A 24748-nucleotide genomic window follows, 5' to 3' on the forward strand; every position below is an offset into this window, starting at 1 on the left:
CTTAGAGAGTTTATAGCTTTCAATAGCAATCTTCAGTACATTAATGACCCATAAGTATGTCACTGTGTAACTATTTCGCAAGTTGGATGATAATGATATCCTTTTGGGGAATGAGGGTGAAGCTAAGAAGCAGATATTTGAAATAATAAGACGTCAGGATTACTTCACTTTTTTTAAAGAAAAATTAGGACATGCGCATGGTGAGGAAAAGTATTAAATATATCTTTTAAATATATATCATTTTTATATAACAAGATAATACTAGGTCAACGAGTTCATGCATTTGGCTTGATGTATTTCACTCTCAGAATTCGTTCTGTATGTCATATGTGTATTTTGTATACTTCAATACATGTCTAACAAGCGTTAGACCTACTTTTAACTATGTACAACTAGTTTCTAACCCGTCTAATGCACTGACAAAGTGCTTAATATGCGTCTAAAACATGTTGGAGGGTCTAAGTGTCCAATATATTTTGAACAAGGACACGCCTAGCCAAACTAAGAACAAAGATTGTGGAGTTTTTATTTATTTATTTAAGAACAAATGTACAAGGAGGGTGGAGCCAGGAGCTTGTGCTGTATTTTTTTCCCTTCTTAGTAGCATTTACTTTTTACTTCAACCTTGTATTCTGTTTGTTTTTACTAATCTTGATGTTTAATTGTTTAGGACTCGATCAGCTTGACGAATTCTGTACATAATGTAAAGTATGTTTAAACTCCAATGAGATTATGTCATTTTCTCCTGTTCCTATCTTCATTGTATTTGTATAATCTTCTCTATATTGCACTTAATGGAACCGGATTTCCATAGGGAATTTTCGATTACCAGTATGACTGGGAGCTATCGGAGAGTTTTTCAAAGACCAAAGGACTACGAGTGGTACTTTCTGTTAAGTTCAAATTATTTATTCCTAGCATTTATGTATCCACTAGAAGATTGAATTCTGTTGTTTGGCAGGGAATTGATCTCATATGTTGATCGTAATTTACCTCTGGCACAGAGTGATTTACATAACCTTTTGAAGTCTCAAAGTGTTGAAATTAGTAAGGAAGAAAAGATAGCCGATAAATCTAAAAATGAAGATTCATTGGATTCCACTGATCAATCAGTGTGCTGTAAAAAGAATATTCAACTTGAAGCAGGGGGAAAGGAGAATGAAAATGGGCAAGGCACTCAGGATCCTCAGATGGCTCTCAAGCTGAGCTTTACTCTCCCGGCATCTTCTTATGCTACGATGGCAATTAGAGAATTGCTGAAAACATCAACTTCTGTGAGATCCACTTTTTCTCTTTTTCATTACTAGATAATAATTATTGTCTCGTTCAAATGTAAGATTTTGGTTGAAGTAGATTTCTGCAAACTTTCTCTAAACCTTTACTGTAGAGTATATGCAATCTGAATGTCGTGTTATTGTTTGTTATTGTTTTACTTTAGAAGTCTTGGAGTTATTGTTTGTTTGTTATTTCAGGTTGCTTTCCACAAAACTTTAAACTAGGGATTAGCTTTGCCATACATGGAGACTGATGGGAATTCAGAGAAGTTCAGTAGGAGCATAAAGGTAAAACAAACTTCCTACTTACTTCGGAAGTTGATTGCTTTTATGTGGGTGGTAAAAGAATGAAAAATACAGAATGTGATTCTAAGTTTCTTTTGTACATTGCAAATGTTGCTTGTTGGTTGTTTAGCCTTTAAAAATAGGTGGGTGAGTCAATTTTAACCTTAAACTTTCAATTTCATCAATTTAAACTGAAGACGTATGGTTACTTTTGAAAGCAAGTGAGCAAAATAAACAAATAAATCACACAAAATTCATTAACAAATTGATCAAATAAAAAATTCTCATACTTATCAATAAAATATCCAAATCCAACTGGCTAAAAACATCCAACATAAGTAAAACTAATACCAGCAAAAAAGTCTTACTCAATGATAAGAATGCCTGTTGTTCTATCCATAGGAGCACAGATGTAGATACAAATATAGACACAGCGTGGACAGAGTGACGTAACATTTAAAAAAATTTAGGGCACGTCTGTGATTATTACATACATTTTTTAAAATGTGTACATTTTTAAACAAGGAAATTTGAAGTCAATTTATTTATGCATTTATAATCTTAAATAGTTTGTTTTATGTATTTCCTTCTCAAATTTTATTATTATGTGGTGCCTATTTAGTATGTAATAAGTGCTCGATACACATCTAAGGGATGTTGGTCCTATTGTGACTTTGTACAACTAGTGTCTAGTGACTTTGTACAACTAGTGTCTAGCACATTTATTGTACTAACAAGTGTCTAAAACTAGGAACTTGACCAATTTTTTTAGCACATCTTATGTAGTTCAAATAATCAATGATTTTCACGAAAAGGCTGTGCGAATATACAATCAATCAGCAAGTGGTAAGTATTTTTATCATCATCTACTATTAATGAAAGAAATCTACCACCCTACACTCATTTGTTTAGTGAGTTCTTAAGAAACAGTCTTGATTTGGTTCAATTTTGTTGTCAGTTCTCCAGATTTTTTTCTTATTTTTATTCTGTGCGCAAACGTGTGCACCCCTAGCCCTCACTCACTCCTACCTTGTGTTGTTGTCTTTCGAAGTTGTAGATACATGATAGATGAACCAAGTTTTGCATTTGCAAAGCTTGGTAAGTATTTTTATAATTATCTACCATTAATTAAAGAAATCTACTACCCTAAACTCGTTTGTTTAGTGAATTCTTAAGAAACAGTCTTTGATTTGGTTCAGTTCCAGTTCTCCAGGCTATTTTCGTATTCTTTTCTGTGTACAGGGACATGTGCACCCCTGGCCCTCACTAACTTTTGCCTTGTGATATTGCATTTTGAGGTTTTAGATACATGATAGAAGAACCAAGAGTTGCATATGCAAAGCTTAGTGCCCGCATGGGTCAATGTAGTTGCATTGCGTTGAATGCAGGCTTTATCATTACCTATTTTCTGGTGGTTATTTTCTTGAATAATTTGAATATTTTCTATAATCCTGCCCGTTTGTCTGTTTGCAGAGAGAACCTGGGGACAAGGGCACTTCGGAGAACACGAAAATCTTTCTAGTGAGCCAATCTGCTGTTTCAGTTTGGACCAATTCCGTTTGAGGTAGGCCCATATCTAAAACATAGTTAATTTTCTACATGCACTTGTATGAAAATCCCAGAAATTAATGGTTAGAGATGTACGGAAACGTTTTCTTTGAATGTCGAGTATTTGTATTGAAATGAATTAAATTAAAATGAAAATGACCATGGATTTTTTTTCAAGTGAATGGAATGTTCCTTTATTGTATTCATTTGCATGAACTTTTTTCTTCTAACTATTCTGTTAATCCGAGCATAGTTTAGTAGTTGAATATTTAATTCCCAATTTCAAAGGTTAATGGTTGTAACTATTGAACTAAAAGATAAAAGAATAAATGTTCACCCAATATCCGTCTTTTGGAGTCTTGAAAAGGGTTTATAGAAATGGCTCAATGCTTGGAAGTTGAGTTTTTGATTGAAAGTAATCACATCACATACAGGCTCAAGAAAAAGCTTAAGGGGACCTCCAAGTATAAGAACCAAGTAGCAGAACAAAATTAATGTATTCAGGAGGTGAGATTCAATAACGATGAAAAATATAATAGTAACTTCGAAAACTAATTTTCTCAAGTTGGAAACAAAAATATATGTTTTGAATTTTGATTATAATTGCTGCTTTGATAATATATATGATTTTTCCCCTTGAAATTAAGAATTCAAAATAAAAAAATTGAGGTAGATTGGTATAAGTTGATATTGAAACTCTGTTGTGAGTTCTAGAAAAAACGATTTTGAACTTACAAGCCATTTGTCAATACATTTGTCCCTAAAGAAGTCTTTTTTATTTGTTAGAAAAGGTAGTGAAATTCATATTAATAGGATGAACAAATTCACCTATAAAGAGCCTTTCACCGAATACATTCAAGACCGAATTAAAAGGGTGGATCGACTAAGAAACCGATGTGTTATGAATTTTGTTCAAGTTAAACCAATCCGTTTTATTTAAATCACACAACAAATGTGCAACATATGACAATTACAGCAATTTATCAAACAGGATTTTTACAACCATGAAGCAATTATTTTTACAGCATTAACACACACAAACATTTCCTTCATAATACAGTGGGCCTGATCAATCGGACACAATGCAATCAAATCAATTCCCCCCACCAATATCTACCTTTGGAAAACTACTCTAAGCGCCATATTTGACAAGACTTCCAAGACTATTGTATTGGTAAAGAAAAATGGCTTATTTGACAAAATTTAGGCCTCCGGAAACTTCGCCAATATAACTAAGAAACCCCTGCACTTTTAGCCTATAACACAGAAAATAATGGCTGCTACCACAAACTCCGTTGGTATTATTCATTGATTCAGATGAACCCTCCCAACAATAAGTCACCACCAAACCCATCCCCTACTTTCCAATAAACCACAAATTATAAAGAAATCAGTCATCTATGCAAAGTCTTTTTTCCAATACTGTACTATGGCTACATTGTAATGAGATCCAACACAGGCAAGATAATTACGAAGGCTTCAGAGTCAGTTACACATAAGAAGAGATTAATCAAACACCAATTTAAAGTCTCCCAAAGTCTCCCATTGAACCAGGGCATCAATAACTATAAGAGGCAAATCAACAAAATGAATAACAATTAACAATGAGCAAGAGCGAGCAATTTGCAACCCAAAAGTGTATTATTCACTAATCCATGAATAATAAACTAACTGTATAACAATATGAAGAAATAATAATCAAAGAAACCAAATACTTTACCGTGCAAATCCTCCCTCTAGTTAGTACAAATTTGCATAACTTGTTATGCCAATTCTATATCGGCACATATCTCTTAACTGCCTGCTTACCCGCAACTGCAGCTGCAGCAGCAATTCCTCCAATAGCACCGGCGATGGCAGCCGACCTTGGCCCAGACGCCGCCTTATAAACAGCACCAGTCCCCAATCCAGCTACAATACTGTTTAAAACATCATCAGAACCTCTCAAATGAATAACCCCACTTTCCAAACCAGCAAAAATCAAGCCAAGGATCCAAGAGAGTTTCCAGCCCTCCGGCCAAGCTGGCCCCCAGAGTTGAGAACTCGATTGAGACGGAGTTTGACAGAGTCACCAGGCTCAGCTGCCCTGAGGCCCTGAATGGAACCCCTGGCGCCGCCAAAAAGGGCGCCGGAGAGGTAGCCAATTCCGGTGTAATATTGGAGGTTTTCGCCCCAAGAACGGTGAGGCCTGGCGGCTTCTTCGAAGAAAAGATGCTCGGGGGCGGTGGGGAGCTCGTAGAGCTTGGTGATCGGAACGTGTAGGTCTTGGTAAGGGTGATAGAAGCGGGATTTCCGATCATCGGGTGATTTGGAGGAATTTTCCATGGGAGGAGGAGAAAGGGAGGTTTTGAAGGAACAGAAATTAGGGTTTAGGGTGAGTTGAATCAAAGGTTGGAGAGAGAGAAAACAATGGCGAGAAAGAGAAAGAAATGGTTTCTCTTTCTTTCTTCAAAAAGCTTCAAAGGGTTTGAAAGGGTTTATGGAGAGGAAGCTTCGTGAGTAGCGTAGGGTTTAACGCGGAACTAAAAACAAAGAGCTAAAATATAGAAAATAATAAAAATAATTAATACCTTTTTCATCCAGCTCTATATACTATTTATAAATAAAAGAATTCTCTCCTTTAATCCCCTCTGCATTTGGTGTTATTTTTCAATTCTCCTTTTGGTATTATTGGTATTCTCGTAAGTTTGTATTCAATTAATTTTATTAATTGTGGTTTTCATGTTTAAATACTTGTGTATTAAATATCGATGTGATTTTTATCTCTTTGTCTATTTTAATTAATTTTAATTTTTAAATTATTACTAAGTTTGGTTTATTTCTTGTGATGCAGAGAAGTTTAAATGTTTTTTTTTAAAAAAAAAAAATGGAGAAGTTTTGAAAGAAATTAATTTCAACTCAAGAAAATAATAAATAAAAAAATACCATTCAAAAAGTCTAATATCAATCTATCTGTCTATGTTGGGTCAAGTTTGCAAGCTCTACTATCGTTACTTTTATGATTACAAGTACATTTTGATGAACTTTTAGATTTACCTACCCATAAAATTCTTTGGTGTCTAAGTCTTTCAACTTTACAATTACTAATAATGGGAGGTAATGTTTTCGTGACATCATCTTCATCTCTCCAATCTAAATAAATTCCAAATCGATTAAACACAACTGTTGTGTATTGTTGACAATGTTCTTCTATAATAAAACTCACCTATAGGAATATAGATGGTGTTGTGCAAAATGAGAAAAAAGAAAAAAGATTATACAAGAAACTCATACTCAAAATATCACTAAAACTATCTAAGCAACTCATACTGAAATTAACTATCTTGATATATAGAAATAAATTTTTATCTCTATCGATCTAGGAGATAGTAGTTTATCTTTATCTATCTTAATAAAGTCTTTCTCTATCTATCACAAAACAAAGTGATAGACAAAGATAGGAGTCTATCTCCGTCTATCTATCTGTTATAGACATAGATCTATCTCTTTGTAACAGACCTTTTCTTTTCCAAGTAGCAACTAGGAAAATCTTTGTGATAGACAAATTTAGAAGTCTATCTCTCACTATCTAGAGATCTATCTCTGATAGACAGAGATGAAATTCTATCTTTATCTATCTTTGCCAAGAAGCTAGTTGTCTATCTTGTCAATCGTGATAGATAGATTGTGATAGTTTTATATTCCTTTGTGTCAATTCTGCTGCTTTTGCTTAATTTTCTTGGATAAGGGAATAATGATGAGCTCTATCATTTTCTATTAAGATGACGTCAATAAATGAGTTTTGATGGTTTGTAGTTCTTGGTTTATTGTTTTTTCTTTTTTTAATTTTTTTTGTTAAATAAATTAGCTTTTATGAAATTAACTATCCAATAGTGATGGATAAAAATATATTTCTTTCTATTTATCTCAAATAGACAATGATAGAAGTCTATCTCTGTCTATCACAAAGCAAAGAGATAGACAAAGATAGAAGTGTATTTCTATCTCTCTATGTGTTAATTCGAGATAGAGTTCTATCTTTGTCTATCAAGATAACATCTATCCCTGTCTATGTGTGATAGTCAAAGATAAACTTCTATATCTTTGTATCACTAAAGTATTATTGACGCTTCAAATTAAGGACATAGATAAAAGTTGGGTGCCTTTCACTTATAGTGAGAGAGAATTAATTGAATCTATGAATTTAGAAGATTAAGATAAAAATAGATCTATCTCTATCATGAAATAAAGAGATAGACAGAGATAGACATATATCACTGACAATTTGTGATAGATAGAGATATGTCTATCTGTCACACCCCTTCCCAGAATTCTTTAACTTAACCCTAACTTAGCTCCAAAAGAAGGTGCGAGGGTTGGAAGGTATTGCCATAACTTGACAACACTCACCAATCGACTAAACTTGCCTGACTCAACTAGCAGTCTCAAAACAAATGCATGCTTTTATCAATAACTTTGACTACTAGTTATAACTCATGTGAGACAATAGTGGAAGTTTAAACATGAATATTCAATGAAAGCTTAAGCATGATATAACTTTTTTTGGGTACTAATCTGACATATATTAACACAGACTTTTATAGCAACAGTAGTTATGCTACATGCTCACCCTAGATCTTAACTTACCGAGTTCATACTAGATCTCAATAAATCTTATTAAGCATTTTAAACTGATTGGCCAAGTAGTAGTAAGCTCAACTCTCAAGATGCACAATATCTACCTGAAGGGTGAGAAAACATTTGAAAGGTTAAGTTAAAAGACTTAGTGAGTGACAGTTTTATAAAACATGATTTCAAACACAATTTAGCATAAAACCTTAACTTTAAGAAACATTTAAGCAGTAAGAAATCATTTCACAGATACTTGTAAACATTAAACTTTTGATAATATTTCATAGATCTTTTGTAAACCATGGATTAATAACCCATGCAGTACGAGCACTTCATCGTCATAAGAAGGACTGGGCTTCAAAGCACCTTTATCAATAGTAAATGTACTAGGTGGGAGAACACCTCATCAACTAAAGAAGGACCTCATTATAGGCATAAAAAGTATACCTTCCCTGATGGACTGTAGACCATAGGCTCGTTAGCCTTTCCATCAGTAGCATAGTTAACCGCATTGCACAATGGCTCTTATAAATAGTACTCTTTAACATTCGATCCTAGGATAAAGTATGTTTGAAAACTTAAAATATACTTTTTTTTTCGGTTCACATAGTCATAAATATACTTTTAAACATAATATAAACTTTGGGAACTCAACTTAAAACCATACTTTGTTTAAATAAAAAATTTAGCTTGCAAATACTTAAACATTTATGCTTGCAAATATTAGTAGAAGTCAGAAAGCTCAATAAACTTCTCAGAACATAAACATACTTTAAACATTAACTTGTAAATCATGCTTTAAAAATCAATGTTGTCACTCACAATACTTGGTTTAACACTTGGTTTAGAACTTCCTCCAATTTCTCCTTAACATGAAAAATCCATATTTGAGTCTTAATAAATTCCTTAACCTTGAAAAATATCCAAAATTTGATCAAAATTGCAAAAACAGAAAAATGGCCCAAAAATCTTGTCATGGCATTGTTGGCCACAGGACATAAGACGCAGGCAGCTTGCGTGCATAGGGCACTAGGATGCCCGACCACGTCCCTGTCGTGCGCGCCTGATGGCTCGATGATGCACAACGTGCCCCTTGCGCATGCACTATTATTCACATGGTGTGTGTCACAATCCGTCTCGGACACCTCCTTGCTCGACTCGTGATGTGGCGTGATGCCAGCTGAAGTTGTTCGCCTTCGGAACAACTTCAACTGACACATGACATGAACAGTTGCAAATCTTTTAAACAACGAAAGTCTTTCAATCAATAAACATTTACATTATACTTTGGAAATCGTAGTGCAGGCCATAGGAAATCTTTTTAAAACGTATTATGGAAAATGAATAAAACATGGAATATAAATATTTGAACAATCACAATACTATTTTAAACAAAACAATGTCATTGCATAACAAAAATTAAGTTGGCCTCGCAATAGTAAGTTGAACGTACAAAGATCCAATTTGTACCCAAAAAGAGGAAAAACGTTTTGAAAGAGTAAGTCAGAAGACATAGTGAGCAACGATTTTATAAAACAGGTTTTCATAAACATTTTTGTATAAAACCAAAGCTTAAATATATTTTATCAGTAAACAATCATAACATGAAACTTGAAACAATTGCATAGCTTTTCGAAGACAATCGTACATAGCCATAAACAATATTTACCCCTTCGTCCGAAGACAGAACAGTTGTTAGGTAGCTAACCCTCCTCCTTTAAGGCATAAAATATACCATTTGTGATTACTCATAAACTATAGGTTTGTCAACCCTACCATCCGTACGGAGTTAACCACATGTATACAATAGGTCTCTTGAAATATTCGGGCATGGAGAAAACATTTGATAACATAGAAACATACTCTTGAACTTGATAATGAAATCATTCAAACATGGTGAAATTGATTGTAAGAAGAGGGCTAAAACTAAAGGTGACTCAGCTAAAAAGGGAAGAAGGCTTGGGTGACTTGGGTTTTTAGCTTGAACGCGTGGACGACTCGAAGGGGATGAAAACGTGGCTAAGTTTGATGAAACTAAAAGCGGAAGACGACCCGACTACTTGAAGCACGACTGGATGGAGGCTTAAAATAGAGGGATTTGCTCAGTACGCACGGCGTGGGGATGGCGTTAGACGCTTTGGCTCGGTAGGAGAAATTGAAGAAAGAAATCGACCATCACCAGAAATCACCCGCACCAATTTCAAAACTGGAAAACAGTCATTTTGGAGTTTTTTTAATGTTCAACCTGAGTTTTTTTTTTTTTTTTCTTCTGTTATAGATCTTAAATATTTTCATAATTTTTCTATGGACACGGCCAAAAGTAGAAAAAAAAATGATAAAATGTACCTTCTAAATGGTAAACTAACACATTTAAAAGTTAAATAACTTTATGATAGTCATTTTATAACCCTTTAATAGCTATATGATATCATTAGTTATATATCATATTTTTCATGTTTACATTTGAAAAAGAGATGACATAAACTATTTTTTTTCTAAATATCATCGGTAATTTTCTTTGTTTTTTTCATTTTACTTCTCATTTTTTAGTCCAAAAAACATTCCATCTTGGTGAATTGTCCCATTTCCATCATGTGATGTTCTATTTTATTAATTTAAAATAAATTTTAACTTATAAAAATGTTCTTAAATTTTGTTATTTGTTTTTCTTAAAAAAAAAAACTCATATAATTTCAAAAGTAAGAATGATATACATTTAAACTTATAGAAAAATACCTCCAAAGTAGGATTTACATAGAAAATAGTGCAGTTGTGACTAAACCAAAATTTAAATCACCACTTGTTTTAAGTCACTACCACACGGTTTTATGTCTTCGTTTTTGTTCAAAATTCTAAACAACTTGTATTTTTGGGATAGTTTTAAAAGAATTATGAAAGTACAATATTACAAAGTTGGAAGGTGTACAAATATATTTTTTAAAATTTTACTTTATAAAATAAAATAGTAAATAAATTTATTGTTTAGTTATTGAAAATGTTGATACTAAACAAAAGTGATTTAAGAAAAGAGATGTAAATACTGTAGAATGTTTGGCAAAACTTGGGTTTCGTAAAAGTGATCCAAGAAAAGAGCCTTCACATATATATCTAATTTTGCATTAACCATAGACATATATAAGTTACTTTATAGAAAGCCCACAAAATACAATCATCTCTCCCCATTGCTTTTGTTTTATGTTCATTGTTCCGTTAGAGAAAAATTCTTTATTGCATGAAAGATTCTTTCCAGCTTAATTGGGTTCAATTCTTTGAACATTTCCTACTAACTACTTGTTTGGCAGTGTGTAATTGCACTATAGATAGACAGCTTTTTCTTTCATAGGGTTTCATATTTTAGGCAAGTGTCCAGTCTAAAAAAAATTATAATCAAAGTTTCAAGATTCAATTCAAACCATTTAAATTTTGGAGACCAACTAAAAACCACTCTCAAATTTAATTAATAGGACTAGTAAGTTAAAATAAACATAGTTCAGTGGACATATAAACTGTGTACCCTAATAACCAATCTCATTCTTTAATTGATGATTTTGCTTTTCTGCAAAGTAGTCCAGTGTAAATATCGAGAAAAACTTCAAATCTAAAGATCGAATAATACAATATATATGATAATTTAGATTTTTTGTACACAATCGTTTAGAAATGCAACGATACATAGCTCTTTGTTAACATTTTTTACTAATCTTCTAAACGATTTAGAATTCCTACCGAAAACGAAAATGATCTTCATAATAAAATATAGAATTCTTACCGAAATTTTCTAATCTTCTAAACAATTGAAACGTAAAACGAAATTTAGAATTCTGATTGAAAACGAAAACGAGAATGGTCTTCATAATGAAATGTAAAATTCTTATCGAACTTTTCTAATCTTCTAAACAATTGAAATGAAAACGAAACTTAGAATTCTTACTGAAAACAATCTCACCGCAACAATCTTGATAGTGATATATAAATGATTGTGAAAAAGCTTCAAATGATATTTAAACGATCTATATTCTCGAAGATGAGAAAGATATAGAAGAATATTGAAGATGAAATAGAAGATTTAAACAATTGAATCTTATACTCTAAACACCAAAGAAAGAAAACTTGGAAGAGGAGATAATAAATCGCAAAAAAAAAATAATAATAATAATAGTTCGCAAGGAAGAAGAAGAAAAAGAAGTGAAAAAATACACACATTGTCCCAAAATATTCAAAACCAACGAGGGCATATATGAAATTTATGAAAAAATAATCAAGTTTCATGAGCTTTTATTATTTTGTTATACAAGTCGTAAATTGTTGAAATTTATGTCCTAAAACTCGTAGTTTGTAATCATAATTGATACTATAATCTTAAAGCCAATAAACTAAGGTTCTGATACTATTTTTTAGAAAACTTGAACTTTATGTAGAAACATAAGCGTGGAACAAGTTTGAATATATAGCCTAAATAGTCTAGTATACGAATAAGGTTTGATACCTTATTCTGGGGACATTATAGATGTAGCCCGTCTTGTAGTTAGTATAAACGATGTGATCCTAAATCGTTCATATAGAGACATAGAAGTGAGACATCCTATGTAAATAGTTTTGATAAGACTGGAACCATATTTCACTTTTAAGTTATAACACCGTTAACTTTAATAAAATTGACTATTTTGTTTTAAGATATCCTATGTAACTTAATCTTAAGTCTAAGTTAACTATGAACTTTTGTTCATACGAGATTATTTTTAGATCTGCATAGATGAGAGCAGTACAATGACATTGGTCCAATAAGCCTCTCATTTCAAAGGTAATTAAGAACTTGTGGATAGCTAGGGACATATGGTGCAAGACGAAATTCACTCTTAGTTGCTCTAGGTTTAGTAGATAGGTTGTTCTCTTAAGGATCGAATCCAAGTCTTGGACAAGGAGCCCCACCTTCTCATTGGCCTGAAAGGGATTTGGCAAAAATAATAAAAAAAATTATAATAATAGAATTCATGTCACTACATTTTCTAAATTGCAAAAGTAGCAAATTTGAAAATTGATAGTCCTTTGATATCCGTCGATATATACTAATTACTTGTCATATTTGCAATTTGCAAAACAAAAATGTTATGAAATGTTTTTGTAATGCAATTTTTCATTATTTAATTTAATTTAGTTTAAGAAGTGAGAGTTATATGGAATGGGGGGGTCCCTCCTTAATTATACACTTGCAAAAGGGATAACGGATGACTTGAAAAAGAAACATGGAAGAGCTCTATGCAAGCTCTCTAATCTTCTCTCCACAAAATTCAATTCCCAATTTTCTAAAAGATTCCCAAAAACCAAACCTCAATCTTATAGAATAGGGAGGTTTTTTTCGGGTGTTGTTCGCGATCCAAATCCTAATCGAACGTGAGTTTTTGTAGGTTTTGAGTCGTTAATAAAAGAGAGTTTTGTTATCTTTATATTTTTATTTAATTTTAAAATCATGGTTAAAGTTGATTTTCTACAATCAAATATTATTCTCAAAATTGACACAAATTTGTCAATGATAAGTATTTCAAAATTTGAATTAAATTTGAGTTAGATTTCTTGGTGTCATAACCATCTCAAGTTTTGATTGATTTATGTTTTAACTTGCAATGTTTTTTGTGGGCGTTACTCATTATGAATGAGAATTTTGTACAATTTGAATATTTATGGTAAATTATGGTCATGGATTTATAATTTTACTGATGTGATCAACTGTATAGGCCCATGTTTTGGGCATTTTATTGTAAATCGAGTATTTATAAGTTTGTGTCTAGATCGGGGTCATACAACAAATAATTTCAACACCAAATTTGCCAAAAATGAATTTAGAGGCTAAGAAACTCCATTCTTTTATTTTTTTTTAAATAATGTAAATTTTGAAACATATGTCAAAAGTAAAAATATGGTTGAATGCAAAAACTATTGAAAAAATAAGTGAGTTTAGGTGGAGTCCACCACGTCTTCTATTTTTTACTTTATTTTTATATATATTACACTAGGTTCCACATTTTTTATTTTCTCATTGTTTATATACGTGGGTTCCACATATTCTACTTTTTCTCATTATTTATATATACCTACCCATAAGTTTTTCAAATTTAATTTGTAATCGAACTAATTTTTGTTTTTTTTCCTTTTAACATAAACATTAAACTTTTTTATTCAATTAGCAATGTGCTTGGTGACTTCAAGTTATTGTTATTTTTTTAATATATATTTTAATAACATATTTTGTTAATATATGAATTTTTTTTAAAAGAAAAAGTGAAAATTGGAAAAAAAATATGTATAATTTTGGTTAAAAAATAATTAAATTAAATTAGAAAAATTGAAGATTGAAGATTGAGATATTTAAATATATATAAAGCAAAAAGAAAAAAATAAATTAATTTAATAAAGAAAAATATTTTTAGAATTTGAATGTTTAGTATATATAAATATTACATGTGGATATATATATATATAAATAATGAGAAAAAGTACAATGTATAGAACTCACGTATATAAATAATAAAAAAACGTGAAGTTGAGAGTGTAATGTATAAAAATAAAGTAAAAAGTAGAAGATGTCACCTAAATTCACCTATAGTATGTTTTAACATAGGTTCAAAATTTACATTATTTTTAAAAAAAAAGCTCAGAAAGTTAAAAAGAAGTTAGGTTATATTTGATGGGAAGCCAGCTCAGGTAGAGAATGAGGATGAGCAGATGAAAAGGTACACACAAAACCCAAGAAAGAGTGGGCCTAAGCCCAAAATGGAGAATTTGGAAGCTCCAAAAACCAATGCAACCAAAGAATAATGAAATACATACAGTACCTTCTATTCTAATATCATTCCCCAAACCAATATATGTACATATATATATACACACACATATATATTAAAAAGGTTATGAAAGAAAGAAAGAAAGAGAGTAGATTAAAAAAATTTGGAAAACAAAGGCAATATAATGGTTGTTGTATTTTGTTGATTTAGTGGATTTGTCTTTGGTGAGGGACCATTAAAAGTGCAAATGGAAGGGTACCCCCTTCCCTTATATATATATTTTTGGACAAACTTCTCCGATGGGTAACAACTAATCTTTTATGACACATCTCTTTCATGTTTTTACAACTCATTGCAGGTTGTTCAACCTATTTAATGATCTTCCTCTTTCCTTTCGTCTTTGTCTTTGTTTTTCTTTCTTTGTCTTTCTTTTATCGTCGGTATCATACTTTTTCTTCAAATTTTTTTTTATCTTCTAATCAAAATATCAATATATTTTTAAATAAATAATTTGATGTAGTGATTTATAATCATTTCACGCCATTTCCTTAAGAATAGCTCAAACTGTTTGAAAAATTAAATATATTATAACCCGTTGTTTCTAGACATTAATAAGTTTATCAAATTTGACCATTCAAAACTATTTCAATTAAAGGGTTAAAATTTAACTTAAATCCTTTGTATAAATTTATATATTCAAGGACCATTTTTAATTAGAGTAAAATTAATCTAAATATTTATAAAATATAATAAAATTTTAAATTTAGTAAATGATAACACTCCTAGACAGTGGTAAGCCATAAACTTTAATTATTGTTTATCAATACATCCATAATAGAAGTTATAGAAGTCATTTATCAATACCTATTATTAATAAGAACTAAAATTTAGCTATATTTTATAAATATTTTTATTGTTCGATCATTTTTATCGGAATCTAAAAAAACTAACTTATAATTAAGTGGAAAAAAAAAAAGCAGTAAATGAAAAGTCATTAATTGTCCATTTGATTTCCGCACACTTCTCTGCATCATTTTAGATTAAACCTTACATTTAATCTTACATTGAAAAGAATTAAGTGACATCTTACTCCAAGATGGATGTGAGGAGCAATTGATTTTAGATTTAACCTGATGTTAAACTATTGATTGAGCTAAAATTTAATATGACAAATATTCCGTACAGAAATAGTAAACAAAAAAAACAACTAAATTAATGTTAGATTTATAAGTGATTTACATCCGAACTTTTAAAAGTTGTATCAATTAAAATCCTATATTAATAATTTTTTCGATTTAAATTATGAAATTTTGTAATTTTATCAAGAATAAAACACTCTTCTTCTAACGTAGATTGAAAATTACTGTACAAAACATATCATTGTTTCAATTAAACTTCTAAATTGTTATATTTGTATCAATTTAGATCTTTTGTTGAAATTGTATTTAAGAAAAAACTATAATTGGATGCATCATGGGACGATTTACCTATCACATAAATGTTTATTCATCTTTCTGCCACACAAAAACAATATCTTTTTGTGTGTAGTAGAGAACCGGAAAACATATAAGATGAGTGTGTCTTCAAGTTTTATCATTAAAAAAATCTTCATAGTATATAAAGGTTTGGATTATTTTTTTAATGAAAATTTAATTAGCAAGTCTAAATTAAAAAAATAAAAAATTTATTTTTGTTGTAAACTTGCCTAAGGTGTTGAAGATGAATGTCGAAGTAAGTAGACAGGTTATGTTGAGGGTGTGTTTCCTTTGTGAGGGCGACGAGGTGGCATGTGTGGGTTGTACAGTGTTGTACGATTTTGTATGCACCATAGAAGTTTCTAAGTTTGTTGTAGTGATCGTGATTCCAACCTTTCTTCTTTTCGCCTAACTAAACATCCATATACGATCTTTTTCTTTCTCTCTCTCATTTCTTTTCCTTTTTCTTTTTCAACTATTCTTCATTTCCAATCCATACCAATTTTTATTGGTTTATATACAATAAATTTTAGATATTTATTATGTTTGTGAAAGAGTAGAAAAATTAGATGGATTTAATAGGTACACTAAATTTATTTGTAAAACTTTCAAATTATAATAGAAACGTCCCCAAATTGAATACATATGAAAGTAATTTGATTAGTTTTGTTTGATTTGATTAAGTAGACATGACATATGTTTATCAAGGGTGTGATAACTTGTAGAAATACAAGGAAAGCCTTTTATATAGAATAATGAAGCATTAATGCGATATAAAGGAGCATTACGTGTAACAAAGTACCTGAAATAAAACAAATGTGTTATGCAAGTAGTAAAAGGTAAAACATGTGCTTATCATGGTTTTTATTGTTTTAATGCAAATTTATAGTAAAGAAAAATCGGATTGGCTAAATGAATGAGACATCAGACGATCCAGATTCACGTTAATCAATCAGGTGATATGAATCGCTAGAAGATTAGAGTGATTGGTGAGATTGTCAACTAAAGAATGAAAGGACATCTTCGGTGCCACATAATAGTGATTCAGAGGTTAGAGAATTAATGGCGCTCCAAACTGTGTTACGTCCCATTGAGCCATACCTTAAATATAAGTCCATCTTCTTCATTTGGAGTGCGTCAACGAAAATTTGGTGAAAAGAGCTTCGCTTCATCCCTACTCGTTCTTATCTATCAATCATTAGCATTCTTTATGATTATGATCAATGCAAAGTAGAAATAGGTCGTAGGGAATCTGGTTGTTTGTCTTATTTATCTTGTTTAGTTAGTGTTGTATTCAACGTGTCATTTCATTCGAGAAGGAATGAAACACTGGACGTTATGAATCGAAAGAGTAATAACCAAGGCCTCACTAAACAGGTGGTGAAAGAATTGTAGTAACACAACCACTTCATTAAATTCCTCCTTAACGTACATGTTAGAAATGTGAGTATGTGTGGTAACAAGGCTCCGAGAGGTTTCCCGCCTTAATATAGGATGAATTATAGATAAGGCGATCAAATAGATTAGAAGTAAATCAGATCTTTATAATTTCAAGTATTTACATTCGAGAGGTGGACAGGTATGACTCTGAGAGGATGCTCGCCTTAATTTTGAAATTGATAGCTGCCTTAATGTGAACTACTTATCCTTTGTACTGCATCAAATTACATAGAATATTCGTTCATTAATCTCACCTAACTAAATTGAGTTCAATAACATGCATAATAACCATATCCAAACTCTCCCTCCTTCACCAACACTTAGTGTAAATAATAGAAAAAGTAGTTAATACCATGTATATATAATATTGTATAGATACCACATAGAATCAATACATGTATTGATTTCATGTTAATTATGATCAAAAGAAACCATAAGTTCCTTGTGTTCGCATCTTTTATTGCATTAACTCAACTTAGTTGTGCTAGCTTAATAGCCTACTTAGAGCCTTGATTCCATATGCACGATAACATGATTTTAAATGCATATAAAGAAACAAGCAACATCGTTTTTTCAACAATCAAAAGGCAATTATATCTGGCTGATGGTGAAAAAGTCCACCAATATTTTTGCATTCTTTTGCCCTGATGGAATTGACTTTTAGTGGTGTTCAAGACACAATGTATAATACTTAATTATTACGATCCCTATAATATTTGGAAGACATTATACAATAATTACAAACTAGAAGATATTGATACTAATAAAGAAATATTAATGAAATTTCACGGGGAAAAACTACAAATTATCATTAGTGAGTTTAGACACTAAAGGTTGGAGGATTGATAATGATGGCACTTCACAAATGTATAAGAGCAAGCCATTGTTAATTACATATGAGAAGTTAGATGGGAGTGATATAAGATGTACATGAAAAATACTTCAACTGCCTGCCAATGATATAAGATGTACATGGAAAATACTCCATCTACCTCTATGAAAGACAGATGGGAAATCCTACCAAAATAGAAATAGATTGATTTATAATTTCTATCATCTGTTTTTAAGAAGTAGAAATACAATATGACATATTCATACTTGTTCTTATATTTCTAGAAGTAGAAATACAATATGACATATTGATACTTGTTCTTATATTTGTAAGAAGTAGAAATACAATATGACATATTGATACTTGTTCTTATATATTTCTTATTTCTTGAACAAACGAAATAGAAACTTTTTTTGACAATTACTTTATTTTTTTTTTCTTTTGAAAAGGATATGAACATAGAAGCAGAAGTAATTGGATCAAATATCATCCTAACTACATGAATTCAAAGAATTAAACATGCTAGAAAACTCACAAAAATCATAACTTTGGATTTCACACTTTTGTAGCTCAAAATCAACAAGAATTGATGTAGTTGTTGATTATGAATTCACTAAAGATCACCATCAAGATCTTCTCCACTATCCTCTGGATTTAGAACTTATTATGAAATCAATTTAAAGGTAAATTTACACTACAACAAAAATGGTCTACGACGACAATTATTTTCTGTCGCGAGTAAAATCTTTGTGACAGTTATTTACAGTCATAGAAGCGGAAGTCATGAAAATTCCTTCCATGACAATTACAAAAAGCTATCGCAATAAATTTTTTCACGACAGAAAATAAATGTTGTTAATTACTATATTATGACAAAAGATAACTGTCATATTTTTATTTTATGACGAAAAATAACTGTCATTATTTGCTTATTAACGACAGTTTTAAAAATGTCGCAAATTCATTTATTATGATATTTTATAAATGTCAAGGATATATCAATCGTGACAGTTTTTTGAAAAAAAATGTCATTATTTTGCTATTAACAACATTTTTTCGGTCAAATATAGGTCAATCATAACAGTTTTTTTAAAAAAATTAAATGTCATTGTTTTCATATTGACGACATTTTTTCCAGTCAAAATAGGGCATTCGTGACATTTTTTAAAAAAACTAAATGTCACTATCTCGCTATTGATGACATTTGTTTTCTATCAAATATAGGGCAATCATGACCGTGTTTTTTAAAATTTAATTGTCATTGTTTGGCTATCGAATATAATTTTTTCTTATTAAATATAAGTCAATCGTGACAGTTTTTTTCATGACAACATTAATTAATGAAAATTTGGAGTGAGAGATCTACTTATACTCGTAAAATCTCAATTTCATCAAGTCTTAATCTTATTTAACTTGGGCATTATATAAAGAAATGACATGCAAAACTATTTGCATAAACAATTTGTAATGTAATGAATTAGTGAGTGAGATTTGTGGTTGAAGATGAGGTTAACAACACAGCAAGCTAGTTGCTAACTCGTACAATTTGAACAGGGTTGGACTTAATTAAAGTAATGTCCTAAAAATTCCAATTATTTATGCTCAATCTTCCTTTAAAAAAAAAAAGGAAGGAAGAAAGAAAAAACATGCATTTGTAGCTACACATGAATTATTTCTTTTAGATACCAATTCTGATTGTCAGTTTTTTTCTTTTTTTCTTTTTCTGTTTTCTCCAAGTTTGGACATTTTATTTTGTCAGATTGAATGGACATTTGTATTTGATTTTGTGGCTAGAATTAAAATATTCAGTGATAGACCATTTACCAAATATACAGAACACAGGTATTGAAGCCTTAATTTTGAAAATATTGTCAATACAAAATGTTTGATTGGAATCCTGTAAACTAAAAAACACTAGATAATAAAAGGGTATGGATGAATAAGAAGAAAAAGAAAAAGAAAAAGAGAGAGAGAGAATAAAGAGTCAAATTTGATACCATTTATTTCATTAATAGAATGAAGAGTCAAATTTGATACCATTTATTTGATTAAGAACAAAAAAAGAAAACCCCCCCCATTTAGAGAGAGAGAGAGAGAGAGTAGAAATAAGGAGAAAAAAGAAAAAGAAGAAAAAAAACGAGATTAAAATGAAAAGAAAGATATAGATATATTCCCAAAAGTCCAATCCATGGCATGGATGAAGAGAAAGAAAAGGGAAAAGAAATAGAGGGATATGATTGGGAGGGTGTAGAGAAGTTAAAAATGGAAACGGTAGCACGTGAATAGAGCCAGGTTTGTTTAGGGACATAAATAATTGGCCCCAATCTCTGCATGTGTTCACGTGTCTGTGTCATCCAGTTGCCGTTAATTACACCATCATGCCCTTTCTTCTGCCCTTCGCATTTGCATAGGATTCTACATGGGCCCCACCGCCCTTCCCCTCTCCTCTCAATCCTCTCTCTCTTTCTCCCTCTCTCTCTCTATATATACACACTCTCTCTCTCTCTCTCTCTTCTTCCCCCGTACTCGCACTTCTTATCGCGTTTCTTTCACCTCCATTTTCTTCAAATCTATATTTTTACTTTATTACTAATACATCATTCCATTAATTATATTACTCAATATTCCTCTTTATAAAAGTAATTAGTTTCACAACTATTTTGGTTTAACTTCTTTTTATTTATTTGGATTCACATACTTTTTAAATCCCTTCATTACCATTTTCTTTTCAAGGAGTATAATGTATAAATTCTAACAACACAATATTTACTCCACCTATTTTAAAAATATATGCTTGAGATAGAAAGATGTTAGTATTTAACTTCAAGCAATATTACGAATAATCACAGCACATACTCCGTCTTATTTTGAGTATAATTTCTGCTATATATATATATTTCAGGGTATTGATTTTTTTCTCTCTATATTTTACATTCTATTTCCAATTATGTTGTTTTGTTGCATACCCTAAATTTCGGCTAACCTTTAGGCATCTTTTAAGAATTCAGATGGAGAACTAAACCCATATAAAAGAAGCAAATTTATGATTCTTCTCCAAATGCATGCTTTAATTAAACAGAAGTTACCAGAATTTTTTTTTTCCAATTTATCTTCCATAATTATATTATTTCGCCTCCAAAAATTAGCTATATATAGAACTGACTTTGTATTAATATTATAACTGTTGATAAAATTTTGCATCCACCTAATGATTTATGTTTGTCATCTAAGAATTGTGTAAAGGAAGTATGTATGTTTGAAAAAAGTAATGTTGAATAAATACTTTTAAATTTACAATAAATAAATCGAAAGTAGTAATTCAAAACAAGTTGAAGAACCAAGAAGATACACAAAATGTGAAAACAAAACTAAAAGTAAAAATTAACAAAATGTAATCAATTAAAACTAACCAATAATATTAACAAAGTCTAATACTTAGATATCAAACACCTCACCTAGTGCAGTGGCTTAGCACTTGCCTTACTATCACACCATAAGATAGAGTGTAATCTTGTAATTTTGCAATTTATTATGTATTTTCTTCTTCTTCTTTTTTTAATTTTGAAAGGAAAAAAAAAGTTAGAGATATTTTTCAAAGTATAAAAAACATTTTTGTTAACATTTTTCTTAAGTATTCACTTCTTAAAAGATGGTTACAATTATTTTTTTTCCTTTAAAAGAAGTTTTTGGAATTTATAGATGTTAACCTAGAAAATTACGTAAATAACATCATTATTTTTAGGATAAAAAGAATACCATTAAATAAGTAGACTCTGAAAAAGGGGAAAAAAAGGAACATGATATCAATCTAATAAAAGTCGCCTTAAAATTAAAAAGTTTTTTTTCTAGGTTTCAATATAAAAATGTAATTTCGTTTTAAATCAGAGGTATATATAAGTTAAATTACTCAAATAAGAAAGGTTAGGCCTAGGTTGTTTGGTAACAATTTTGACATTTTGTTTATAATATTTAAAAGTTAGATTTGTTTTTTTTATGATTTTTTTGAACACTTCAAATTCAAAAACAAAATATAACTTTTTAAAATGTTTTCAAAATTTAACTTGATTTTTTTAAAAAAATTAAATTAAAAATCAATCTATAACGAACAAAAACAAAAAAAAATCATCAATGTGTGAGAGTAGCTTAATTTTCAAAAATTAAATTGTTATCCAACTAACCTAAATTTTATAAACCTAAATTTTATATTTAGTTATTTTAAAAAATTGTAGCACTTGTATAATAATTTAAAAAATATTTTAGAAAATTGTAATAGTTGTATAAGAACAAAAATAAAAAATATTTTCAAATATATAACTGACTTAGTTACCTTCGATAGACCAAAACAAACATATTTCGGTGTTCTATCAAAGTCTAAAAGAGATTTAAATTAAACTTTTTTTTTATATTTGTAAATATTTTTAACAGTTTTGTTTATCTATACACAAAACTAACATTAACATAAGATAACCATATCCAGTTTACAAAGGATGTTTGTCACTCATATAGTTGTTTAAAATGTTACTTGGACTAAAATTATTTAAAAGAGTTAACACGTTTGCATCTCCTCCATGTAATTGATGAAGTTAGCGTAGTTTAAATACAATCATCATTATTATTTTTCTCGACATTACGTGGATGGAAGAAGTTGAGCTGAAATCGATAGTACAAACTTTATGTCAGTTATGTTATGCTAATTTTAGTATTGATATATATCGCTAGTTTTTATTATGCAAGTGATATTAATTTTGTGAAAATATATCTTAGGTAAACACCCTATATTTTCTAACAAATGGACCACATGAACTTGAAGGGTACGATTTGAAGAAATATGTATCAATTGTGTGGCTTTTTTTTCTCATTTCAATTTTGTTTTTAATGATCTTACCTAGGAAACTTGCGTTGCAATAAGAAACTAAGTTGTGTGGTAGTAACAGAGGGATCAAAATCTGTAGGACCAAAATCATTGCATACACTCACATACATATATTTCTTTGAGAAAACAAAAATTATATATATTATAGGTATATATTAGCTGTTGACAAGGATATATATTTTGTACAAGTTCTTTTTTTTCACAAGAATGAGTAATTTTTTTTCTCTATGTAGTTTTTCTTGAAATGTTTTTTTAGGAAAACTTAAATTGCTTGAAAATTACAAGTATTGTATTTATGAGTGAATCCTACCTAATTAGTTAATTAGTATTAAAAAAATTCAGGAGTTATGATTCTTTGACTACATGAAAAGAGAAAATATCTTGCCCGTTCAACAATGTTCAATATTTTGCATTATCACATTCTTTTTTCTTTTTTCTTTATTAAAAAGATGCAATGGATTAGTTGGATGCACTCGAGCATCACCACTAGGTGGACACCTCATAGCACGTTCAACACTCCCACTTTATTATATGTTTTGGTTAGCAATGAAATTGAATCTTTTATTATAGTTTTCTTTTTCTCATGTTTGAGTCAAATTAGATTAAACTTGCCATGATCCCATTTAGGCAAAAGTGTGCAGCGATTTTTTTTAATATAATATTTTTACCTTTGAAAACAAAACAACAAAGAACATAGCTTAACTGACAAAAGCTTAAACGAAGCGGGAGTAATGAGAGTACTATGGGGTGTTCACCTAGTGGAGATGTCCGAATGTATTCAATTGACCTATCATATCTTTTTTGAAAAAAAAAAAAAAAAACGGACAAAAGCCTAAGCTTGTGTAACATACCTAAATATAAGTGAAGTTACGAATAGAACTAGCATATGATTGTTGTAGAAATTAAGTTTTAATTGTTTTCCTTCTCTTTGAAGTTTAATAATATTTGGTTGAGTTTGACTTAAACTATTTCAATCGGTCACCTTTCTCTAATATATATCTTTAACTAGTTAATTTAAATGTTTTTTTTATTATTTTATTGGGAAGAGATCATTTGAGCCTTCTATGTAGTGGGTAGTTCTGAATTGGAAAAAAGATAGCGTTAATGTATAGTAAAATCATAAGAGTTTCCTAATCCTAAAGAATGGACCCAAAAGCGATAAGAAAGCAAGCTTGAAAAGAGTTCTTAACCAATGGGGAGCAAATACAATTAGGCAAAGACCCAATTGGACTTTTAGCTTGGTGATCTCCGGGCTGAGGTTGAGGCTAATTGAGCCTTTACATACGACTTGTCGGCGCACCTCGACCTTAGGGGCCGTGGTTGAGCCAATAATCCCGTACAAGTGGTTGATCTGAATCTACCTTTTATTCTAGCTAGAACATCCTTGCCTAGTGGCACAAAACAAACAACCACGAGTGTCGGATTTCTAAATTGAAAAATAAAATATATAATGAATTTGAAGTGGATGAAGAAAACCCTAAACCTCATGATATAATGGCGCCTAGTAAAATGTAACTTATTCTCCTCTATGTCTAGCTTGCTCTACCTATTTTGTTCCAAATATTGACTTAAGCGTGGAAAGTTTTGTTGCATTAGACATCACACCGTTATTTTTTTCTTTTATTTTATAG

At 30.4% G+C, this 24748-nt stretch overlaps 2 protein-coding genes across 2 annotated transcripts in view; one reads left to right on the forward strand and one right to left on the reverse strand.

Moving 5' to 3' along the window:
* LOC101203320 (pseudouridylate synthase 7 homolog) overlaps positions 1-3313 on the forward strand; it is a 33808-nt gene extending 30495 nt beyond the window's left edge. Inside the window, 5 exon segments of the mRNA XM_011661982.2 lie at positions 671-708; positions 815-883; positions 962-1274; positions 1473-1562; positions 3033-3313. Of these exon segments, the coding sequence (XP_011660284.1) occupies positions 671-708; positions 815-883; positions 962-1274; positions 1473-1499 (447 nt within the window). The 3' untranslated portion in view covers positions 1500-1562; positions 3033-3313.
* A 1416-nt stretch (positions 3314-4729) lies between these two features.
* On the reverse strand, positions 4730-5648 carry LOC116401801 (mitochondrial import inner membrane translocase subunit TIM23-3). Its single transcript, XM_031880375.1, is given in 2 exon segments — positions 4730-5096; positions 5099-5648. Coding segments are annotated over 2 exon segments (549 nt in total). The 5' UTR covers positions 5433-5648; the 3' UTR covers positions 4730-4881.
* Positions 5649-24748: the final 19100 nt, after the last annotated feature.

The sequence above is a fragment of the Cucumis sativus genome, chromosome 1 (genome assembly GCF_000004075.3).
Source record: "Cucumis sativus cultivar 9930 chromosome 1, Cucumber_9930_V3, whole genome shotgun sequence".
Taxonomy (NCBI): domain Eukaryota; kingdom Viridiplantae; phylum Streptophyta; class Magnoliopsida; order Cucurbitales; family Cucurbitaceae; genus Cucumis; species Cucumis sativus.